This window comes from Mustela lutreola, chromosome 1, assembly GCF_030435805.1.
Source record: "Mustela lutreola isolate mMusLut2 chromosome 1, mMusLut2.pri, whole genome shotgun sequence".
In the NCBI taxonomy this organism is placed as follows: Eukaryota; Metazoa; Chordata; class Mammalia; order Carnivora; family Mustelidae; genus Mustela; species Mustela lutreola.
In genome coordinates this window covers 68,818,161-68,828,031 of record NC_081290.1, presented here as the reverse complement: position 1 = coordinate 68,828,031, position 9,871 = coordinate 68,818,161, and the positions used below count along the sequence as shown (strand labels likewise).

The 9,871-nt window shown below is 51.5% G+C and overlaps 1 protein-coding gene and 1 long non-coding RNA gene across 5 annotated transcripts in view; one reads left to right on the top strand and one right to left on the bottom strand.

The window, feature by feature from the left end:
- Positions 1 to 2,034: 2,034 nt before the first annotated feature.
- Positions 2,035 to 8,080, bottom strand: LOC131827376 (uncharacterized). The gene is made up of 5 exons (XR_009351999.1): positions 7,753 to 8,080; positions 6,057 to 6,247; positions 2,859 to 3,046; positions 2,527 to 2,659; positions 2,035 to 2,223 (listed from the first exon to the last, which is right to left on the bottom strand). It is a non-coding gene; the product is annotated as an uncharacterized LOC131827376 (long non-coding RNA).
- A 91-nt stretch (positions 8,081 to 8,171) lies between these two features.
- PCGF3 (polycomb group ring finger 3) overlaps positions 8,172 to 9,871 on the top strand; it is a 52,327-nt gene continuing 50,627 nt past the window's right edge. For 2 of the 4 annotated variants that reach the window (XM_059167856.1, XM_059167846.1), the window contains exon 1: positions 8,250 to 8,388. Coding sequence is in view for 1 of the 4 variants with exons in the window: in XM_059167821.1 (XP_059023804.1) it covers positions 8,212 to 8,388 (177 nt within the window). In the remaining 3 variants the exon portion in view is untranslated. Of the gene's footprint in view, positions 8,389 to 9,871 lie in introns of all 4 variants that reach the window. The other 2 variants (XR_009351998.1, XM_059167821.1) reach the window with 2 other exon arrangements.

The following is a 9,871-nucleotide window of genomic DNA, read 5'->3' as shown; positions in this document are numbered from 1 at the left end:
AAAAAACATTTCCTTTCCTTTGTGTGTTGGACTAGCCTATGATTTTGGCTGCAGCTTTCTTGTCCTGCATTGCAATTCTTTGCTATTGCTGAGTAAACTCTTTTTTCTTTTTGTGGTAAAATAACTGACCTTTATTTTTAAAGTCAACAGGTATAAACTTAGCAAACTCTACACAGGACTTATATGTTAAAAATTATACAACATAAGTGAAAGAAATCAATGAAGACCTTAAAAAAAGGGAGAGATATACCATGTTCATGGATTGGAAGATTCAACACAGTAAAAATGTCAGTTCTCCCCAGACTGATCTATAGATCTAATACAGCTCCTATCAAAAGGGTTTTGTAAACATAAACTGGGAAAAAATATTTGCAAGCCACATATCCAACAAAGGACTGGTATATAGGATATATAAAAAGTCCTCAAAACCCAACTGTAAAAAAAAAAGAAAGAAAGAAAGAAAAACAAAAGTCCAATTAGCAAAAGACAGGAAGAGACATCTCACTGAAAAGAATATACAAATGACAAATGATGATGAATGACTAACATCACTAGCTATTAAGAAAATACAAATTAAGGGCGCCTGGGTGGCTCAGTGGGTTAAGCCGCTGCCTTCGGCTCAGGTCATGATCTCAGGGTCCTGGGATCGAGTCCCACATCGGGCTCTCTGCTCAGCGGGGAGCCTGCTTCCCTCTCTCTCTCTCTCTCTGCCTGCCTCTCTGTCTACTTGTGATTTCTCTCTGTCAAATAAATAAATAAAATCTTTAAAAAAAAAGAAAATACAAATTAAAATCAGAGTGAGGTACCATTACATACCTTTCAGAATGGCAGAAAGAAAAATCAATGACATCATGCTGGTGAAGTTATGGGTAACTCAGTTACCTATCCACTGCTGTTAAGAATGTAAATGGTACAGCCACTGCAGACAACAGGCCGACAGTTTCTTATAAAACTAACATGCAATTATCATAAAACCCAGCAGTTGCATTCTGAGGCATTTATCCCGGAAAACTAAAAACTTACTTTCAACAAAAATCCATACCCAAATATTTGCAGCAGCTTTATTTGTGATACCCCAAAACTGAAAACAACTCACTTGCTTTTTAGTGAGCACATGGTTAAGCCAACCATACTGCATCCACAGCATGGACTGGGACTCAGGGAGAATGCTCTGTTCATACACAAAGCGGTCTGCAGAATCTCAGGGTAATTATGCTGAGTGGGGAAAAAAATCCAAGTTCAGAAAGTTACATACTATGTAATCTATCACCCTCAAAGGGAAACTGCCAGTTATTTTACCAGCAAAAAAAATGGGTTTATTTGGGAATAGCAGAGAATCACGGTCCAGGGCAAGCAACCTACAGCAAAACCAAAGGCTAGTCTGGGAAAAGAGAGGAAAGAGGAAGTTGGGAGGAAAACAGAAAGTCCTTTGGGGTAAAACTGGGAGGTGGAAATGTACTGGCTTCTCATTGGCTAGGCTGTTGCTGGGGGAGGTGGAAGCTTTCCTCCCGCTGGGATAAAGTTGTAGCTACAGTGGCACTGATTTACTTTCAAAGTCCCTCTCTTTTTGCTGGGTCTTCACCTGTAGAGCCTCCCTATTCCATTTTAGTGAGGGTCCCCTTTATTAATATGCACAAATTCCACTTGTTGACACTTTTGAAAAGATAAAATTTTAGAAGTGGAGAGCCTATCAGTGGTTTGAAGAGGGAGCGGGAGATGGGGTCCTCCTGGCGATGGAAATAGTCTTGACTGTAGCAGTGGGAAGGAGTCTACGAGTCTACGTGTGACACAGCCTTGTGACGTCCGCGTAAGCAAAACTGGAGAAATCTAAGATGGCCATTCATCCGTGTTGGTGTCATGGCTGGATTATCATACGGTTGTGTTTTGAAGATGTTACCTTTGGGGGGAACTGGGCAAAGTGTACAAGGAATCTGTTTTACATCTTACACCTGCTTGTGAATCTATAATTATCGCAAAATAAGTTTGATTTTAAAAACTTACATAACATGGAAAGCACACTCATTTGGAAACAACTTTCTCCACTCTCACACTTTATCTAAATTTGGGCGAGTAGCTTCAGCATAAGCATTTAAGCTGCTTAAGTTTTGAATCGAGGTAAAACACCATCCATGAAGGGTCATTCCACACCCAGAATCCATCAGCACACCGCTGGGACCACTATATCTTGAAGAAATCCTTCAGTGATCTCCACCCAGGGTCTTCCTTTAAAAATGATGTTTAAAGGTTTGTTTAAAAAAAATTTTTTTAAATAAAGGTTTGTTTAAAATAACATCTGACACACAATTATGACTAAATCTTTCTTCCAATTTTTTATCTCCTTTTTTCTTAAGCAAGTACAGACTCCCATTAGCATCCCAAAGTAGCATTAATCAAGGCTTTATCAGGCCACTGTGTCTTCCCCAAACAATATCTTGTTCAAAATTAAGCAAATGAGAGCAGTCCCTTTGCCAAGAATGGAGCCCAGGAACACCTTCTTCGCTGAGGATATTGGGGAAGAAATCTCACCTCAGATGATGAGATGCTCACAGTCCATCCTGCTTGTTTGGTTTTTACTCGGCTTTTATCTGCTCCTCTCAAGAGTATGTCAGCTGTTTGAGGGCAGGAGCCAGTCTGTCCATTCCTGAATCCCTGGAACAGGCTGGGGCCAGCACACACCAGTGGAAGAAGAGACAAGTGTGTGGGATGGGTGACCTCTCTGCCTTGCCCCTGTCCTGTCCAGCAGGTTCTCCACAGGGTGGCTCACTCCCCCCACCCTGCCCTGCAATGTGCATCCTGGACATGAGCCTCTGAGCCTTCAGATTCCAGACGCACACCCTCCCACTCACATCTTTACTCACGTCTACCCCATGCTGCTTTCCCCAAGTTCACGTCTGCTGAAAGCCCCCACGCATCAATGCTGCACCACAGCAGGGAACCGAGTAAGCAAATCTGAGTCTAGATTCTCAGACTGCCTCAAAAAGGATGCTCTGACTTCAGCCTTATCCATATGGGTGGCCCATCAGGGAGTTTGCACTGGAATGTGAACCTGTTTTGTTAGAGGAAGAAAGTCTCTGGTCACTGTGGTCTGCGTTCCAGTTGGTCCCCACCAGAGAAAAGCCCTTTGGGGTTGCCTCCTCCTGATCTGTTCTGCCTCTCCCACAGTGGAGGGAAGTCAGCCTTGGAGGCTCATTCCATCACAAAGTCAAGACGAGTATCTGCAGCCCCAGCTGGCTAGCCCATTTCACGAAGAACTCTGAGGTTCAACTCTTTTCTTGTTACTCAGACCTGTTCTGTCCACTAAAAAAGAGGAAGGATCTGAGTTCTCACTTTTTCTGTATGTTCATAGTGAAGTGGACAGTTTTTTGTATGTGCATGGTGTAGAGTAGTATCTAGTATGTATATGAGAGAGAGAGGTAGCCATCTAGTGTTACTGTGCATGGGCTGATGTTCACCTATGTGTGTGTGTGTGTGTGTGTGTGTGTGTGTGTAATACCAGATGGTACCTAGTGTGTGTTCATGTTGTGTTATGTAAGACCGTGTGGATTTTGATATGTATGGTGCAAGATGGGTCTCTGTCTCCTGTATATGCGTAGCAGGATGAAATGGGAAAACAGGCATCTAATTCTTTGGTGTGTAGTTTGTGAAGTGCTTCTACTGTGTGTGTGTGTGTGTGTGTATGAGAGAGAGAGAAAGAGAGAGAGAGAGAGAGAGAGATGACTGTGTTACCTCAGAAGCTGTGCTGGGTCTGAGATTTTGTTCTACTTGTGAGCTCAGAAGCGAGCCTACCCAGGTCACATGTATGTGTATGCAGGAACTCCGGGACCTGGGTCAGGGGTGAGCAGCACCTGTTCCTTGCAGCTACGGTAACATCTTGTGTTGATTCCTACAGTTCTCGTTTCCAGGGGTGGGCAGATGGCGTGCACGTGCCCTGGGGTGCACTTCCAGAGAAGAAGCCCGACACAGGACACTCTTATCTCATACCACCTTGCCTCCCAGAGAGAGCAACCTTCATGCTGGAATGTGAGTACATCTCCAGGGAAAAGAAGGGATGGGCATTGTTCCTGACTCCCCCGGAATGTCTCTGAGACAAACATCCTTAACTAGGCTGTAAGTGATTTTGCTCTCAGGACCTGGACCAGGCAGAAACAGAAACCTGAGAAATTCATGGGGAACCACCTCTCAACAGGATTTACTTTCTTAAAAATACCTCCACAGGGACTGTGAGATCAAGTCCAGTGTCAGGCTCTCTGCACGGTGGACAGTCTCTCTCCATCTCCCTCTGCTCCTCCCCCTTGCTTGCTCTCTCTCTCTTTCTCTCTCTCTCTCTAAAATTAATCAATCAATCTTAAAAAATAAAAACACTTCAACAGGTACCTAATTTTTTCTTTGTGGATATGGCATGATGGATCTTTTAGCATGGCCTTCTGAGGTGGAAGGTAAGTGTTTTGTGTGTGAGAGAGAGAGAGGGAGATGTGAGTGTCTAATTTCTCTGTGTGTATGAGATGGGTGTCTAAGTTTTTCCCCTGTGGGGTTGAAATTAGTATCTGATTCTTCTGTGCATTTTACAGGATGACATTTTGTGTGCGGAATGACATACTTACCACATTTTTCTGGTGTCCCTTGGAAATGGGTACCCATTTGTTGTGTAGACAGACGTGTATTTGTGTGTGTGTGAGGTCAGCGCAGCTCATCTGATTGCTGTTTTGCTGTTTTTACCTCTCTCTGTTTTCTGACACGTCTTGCTGCTGCCACTGGCCAGCTGCAGCCCACAGGGACACTCACCCAGGCAGGCACACAGAGCGCACGGTAACCCTCACTTATGGGATGACTCACAGCAGTCTGCACACACTTGTCTCCATCCTGCTTACCTTTTTTTTTTTTTTTTTAAAGATTTTATTTATTTATTTGAGACCGAGAGAGCAAGAGAGTGTGCAAGCAGGAGAGAGAGGCAGAGGCAGAGGGAGAAGCAGGGGGACCTGAAGCAGGAAGCCTGATAGAGTCTCCATCGCAGGACCCACAGATCACAGCCCCAGCGGAAGGCAGAGGCCTCACCAACGGAGCCCCCCAGGTGCCCCTGCACCCTGCCTCTCTCAGCAGCACACCCTGTCTCTCCTCCCTGATGGTGGGTGGCCTGTGGTGGTGCAGGCAGGTGTCTGCTATTCCTGCCGCAGCTGCCGTCAGATGCACAGAGCACATTCACTCCAGAGGCCTTGCTGGCTGGCTCTGGTTGTTTCTGTTACAGATGATGTTTCATCTGCTTTTTTTTTTTTTTTTTTTTTACACATTTTTGCCAGTGTTTTGCCAGCACCAGACTGGTCAGGAGAGGGCTCAGTGAACCTGAGGGAGGGAGGAACCTCATGAGCAGTGAGGACGGACCACCCAGGTCTAGGAGCGGCTCTGCTAGGCCTTGAATGTGAGAGCAGGCATGTTCAGGAGAGCCATGCTACTGGAAGAAGTGAGTGGGGGAGAGTATCCAAGGCCAGGCCAGAGTCAAAGCAGGACCTTGGAGACCTAGAGCAGCCCCAGAGCTGGTAAGCAGAGGCCTGGCACCCTCTGCCTTAGGTTTCGAAGGGTCAGCTCACTAACTGCTCTGTTCAGCATAGACCGGAAGTGGGCCAGAGGCTGCAGAAACAACCCAGACTGAACAGGTAGGCTTAGGTCAAGGCAGCGTGGCAGAGTCCAAGAGCCATGGTTGGGTGAAGGCATATTTGAAGATAGAGCCCCATGACTTCCCCAGGAATTGGACATGAGAAAACAGAGAAAGAGAGGAATCAGGAATGAGTCCAAGAATTTGTGCCCCAGTAACAGAAAAGATGGAGTGGCTATTGGTTGAGATGAGGAAGATAGAAGGAAGCAGGTCACCTGTATAGCCCCAAGTTGTGTCCTGAATCTGGTGGGAATGATGTCTGCTGTTCACTGGAGGGACACATGATGCATAAGCACTGGAGCATAGCCAGCATCTGGTCTGGGCTTGAAACCATGGGCGGAGTGGGCACTGGCCAGGAGAGGAGCTGATGACGAGAATGGGCTTGGAAGAAAGGACCCCAGTGTCTTACTTAGCAGGCAGGATGGAGTGCTGTCCTCTGTGGTGGGGGCTGGAGTGAGTAGCAGGCTTGAGGGGAGATCAGGAGTGGACACATGATACCAGAGCCTGAGCTCTCTAAAGATAGCCCAGCAGAAAAGTGGCCAGACAGTTGGATACAGGAACCCAGGGTTCAGGTCTGGGGTGTTGTTGCTGACGAAGTCCCTGGAGAGAGCAGGCAGGGCAGATGTCCTGTCTCCACTCTTTGAGAGAGACTTGTAGCCATGCCTCATGCACACACCCTGGCTCTCCCCCATTTGCAGACAGATGGCTACAGTGTCAGAGGGCCATCAGATTCCTGGGGTTACTGCCCTGTGCCCAGGGCTGTTCTTGGCCTTTTATCGCCACCTCTGCTACCCAGACCTCCACTGCAGACTAGTTCAATTTAGCTGCCATCTCACTGGAAAAGAGAAACAGCTGGTCGAGGCCCCACTCCCTGTATCAGGGTCTTCCTCCCCAAGTGCAAAGGGCTCCCAGAGCCCCGCACCCCGGATCCAGTCCCCAGTCCCAGGTGAGGACTTCAGATTAGGCAGCCTTCCCTCTCTCCAATGTGGTCATCTCTCCCTGTACCCCATCAACACCACTGAGGCTCTGACCCAGACAGAAAACAGTCTTCTAGTCCCAGAAGCCCCTCCAAAGCAAAACACCTGGAAAGTTGTCTGTATTTACTCTCTCCCTTGAGCCCACAATAATTCAGTTTTTACCTAGGCAATTCATCCACACTGTGCTCGTCAAAGTCCCAGAAGAGTCCCACTCCCCATACCCCTCTCAACAGCTGACCAGACATCACTCACCCCTGGGGATCCTCCTCCCAAGTCTGCTCAATCAGGGTCTTTCTTGCTGGATCCTCCTGGACTCGCTGATTTCTCCATGTGGGCAGAGGCTCAGTACCCTCATTCCTCACTCACCCCTTGGACTCACTCATCCATCTCCAAACATTGCAAACTCAGACTATACTCCGGAAGCGCACAACCTCACAGCAGCACCACGGGGAGTCCAATGGATATGACAGTTGCATTCCTGACCCCACTCTCCTGCACTCCATCACCATCCCCAGATTCTCAAAGGCTGTCCATCCTTCCCATTGTTCCTCACCCATCCTGCCTATTCTCAGGCTGAGCCCCAGCAGTCTACACTTCCTCCCCTCCTGGGCACCACCCAGGCAGCACCACGGCTTCACCCCTGCACTGCCTTCTGTGCCGCTTCTGCCAGACGAACAAGACAAACAAACGGAGGAAGGTTTTACCGTGCCAGCGCCATGCCATCACTGCTCTGCCCAGAATGCCCAGGGACCTCTCCATCTGACCTCATCTCCTCCCTCTCCATGCCTCATGCCCTCTGACTTCCATGCTGGCCCCTGGCAAGCATCCTTCAGTCCCCCCACTTTGCAGCTTGGTGCTGGCAGGACAGCTTGCCTGTGAACTCCACCTCCAGATATTTGCTGGGCTCTTTCCCTCTGTGTTCCTACTCTGTGCCTCTCTGGCTAGCTCCTTCTATGTCCCTTACGTGCCCATCCACCCTTTTGTAACACTCCACACATCCACTGCCTCCCCGACCCAGTTTACATGGCTCCCACATGACACCTGATTTATTTTTCCCTATGTTATTCCCTCCCCCCGGGGCCAAGGTGTGGAACCCACAGAGGGAGGGACGTCACAGTCACTACTTACAGTTCCAGGGCAGAACCGGTGCAAGGGTGGACTCACACAGTTGCGGGGTCAGCCCTGCTGCCCACTGTCCTGCCTGGTGCACGGAGAGCGCTCGGTGCTAGGTCCCAGAAAGGACTGGATCGCAAGAACAAGACCGACTCTGCCACAAGAACGTCCCGACCCGGGCGCTAGCTTCAGCGCCGGCTGCTTACTGGGTCCTGTGTGCAGCAGGACGCTTCCCCAACTCCCGCGCAGCACCCGCGGACCACGCCCCCTCCAGCCACGCCCCCGCAATCCCCCGCCTCCTCTGCGAGCCCCGCCCCCGGCACCTTCCCAGCTCCGGTTCCCTCGGTGGAGCCTTGCGCAAAAGCGCCTGCGCCTGTGACCACGCCCCGGCCGCGCCTTCGGGCCCCGCCCCCTACTTGCCCCGCCCCCTCCCGGCTGCGGGGTGGGAGCCGGGCCGCGCAACGCGCATGCTCTATGCGCGGCGCCCCCGACTCGCCGCTCGGCTCCGTTCGGGCATTTCCGCCTCTTTGTTTTAAACTCCGGACGGGTTTTTTTCTCCTGCTCTTGGAGGGGACCCGGAGGGAGCGGCGCCCCCCCCACTCCCGACGCTGCCCCCGCGTGCGCCCAGCTCGCCCGCAGCCGAGACGGCAGGTCAGTGAGTCCGCGCCCCGCCTGGCCTGGCCCGCGGCGCCGGCTCCTCAGGCCGCGGCCTCGGCCGGTGTGTGGGCCCGGAAGGCTCGGAACCCTGGCCCGCGCCCTTGCGCCCCTCGTCGGCCGTGCCCGCGGAGCCCCGACATGGCTCGGCATGCTCCGGGCACGGGCCGGACCCACGGGGCCGGGACCCGGGACAGGTCACGGGAAGGGCCGGACCCCGGGACGGGTCATCTGGGAGGGACCGGAGAGAACCGGACCCCGCGACGGGCCAGCTGGGAAGGCCAGACCCTGAAACGGTTCACGGAGGAGGGCTAGACCCCAAACCCACCAGACAGGAAGCGCCGGACCCTGACATAGGTCACCGAGGAGAGTCCAGCCCTGGGATGGGTCATCCAGGAGGATCCAACCCCAGTACGGGTCACCAAGGAGGACTGGGACCTTGAGAACGGACAGGAGCCAGAGAGGGCTGGACTCTGAGATAGGTCACTGAGGAGGGCCAGACCCCAGGATCTGGCAGGACCCAAGGAGGGCTGGAGCCCTGGGCTGGGTCACTGAGGAGGGCCAGGACATCAAGACTGGCCCCAAAGAGGGCTGGGATCCTGGAACAGTCCTGTGAGCACTTCTGAGGCCCTGATACAGCCCCTTCCGAGTGGGAGGCCAGGACCCTGGGACCGTACCTTAAGGAGGAGGGTTCATCCCATGCTACAGGCTCCGGGTATGACCAGGGCCCCAGGTAGGTCATTTGAGAACATCTGGATGCTGGGGCAGGACCTTGAAGAAGCTAAGCTCTCCAGGAGGGCCAGGACCCTGACAAGAGCTAGAACTTGAGACAAGTCCCTCAGAAGGCCTGAACTCCTGAATAAGTAGATAGAAATCACCCAGACCCCAAGAGTGAACTATATGGGATGCTGGAACCCCAAGCCAGCCTTCCAGAAGGTTGAACCCCTAGGGCAGGGGCCCTTAACGTGTCCATTCTACGCAACCGGATCCACCTGCTGTGAAGGCTTGGGAGCATCAGGGATCCTGGTCAACTGAGCCCTACAGTGCAAGTCCCTCCGAGGCCCCCGAGCACCCTGATGTTAGGAGCACCTGGGCCAGGCCTACAGACCTTCTGGCCTTCAGCAGATGCTGCCTGGCTGGGCCCCAGGGACACATGTGAGGCAGGGTGGGGACCCATCCTCATACCTATAGGGATTCAAGTGGAGCTTCTAGTCCGAACTGGCTTCATGCCTCAAGCCAGCACTGTGCTCACTCCCCAGATCCAGAAAGCTGTCCCCTATCCTATTCTTCAACACCTACACCAGGGCTACTGTCTTTTGCCTTGGCCTTGTGGTCAGTGTTCATTACCTTCAACCACTCCAGCCCTCCTCTCCCTCCATTGGTGGAGGTCATATGGTTGTCCAGGAAGATCCAGGAGGGGTGGGTCCAACCAGGAGTGTTGGAAGCCTAGGAAAGTGTTTTGAGGGCGCTGGCCCAGGGC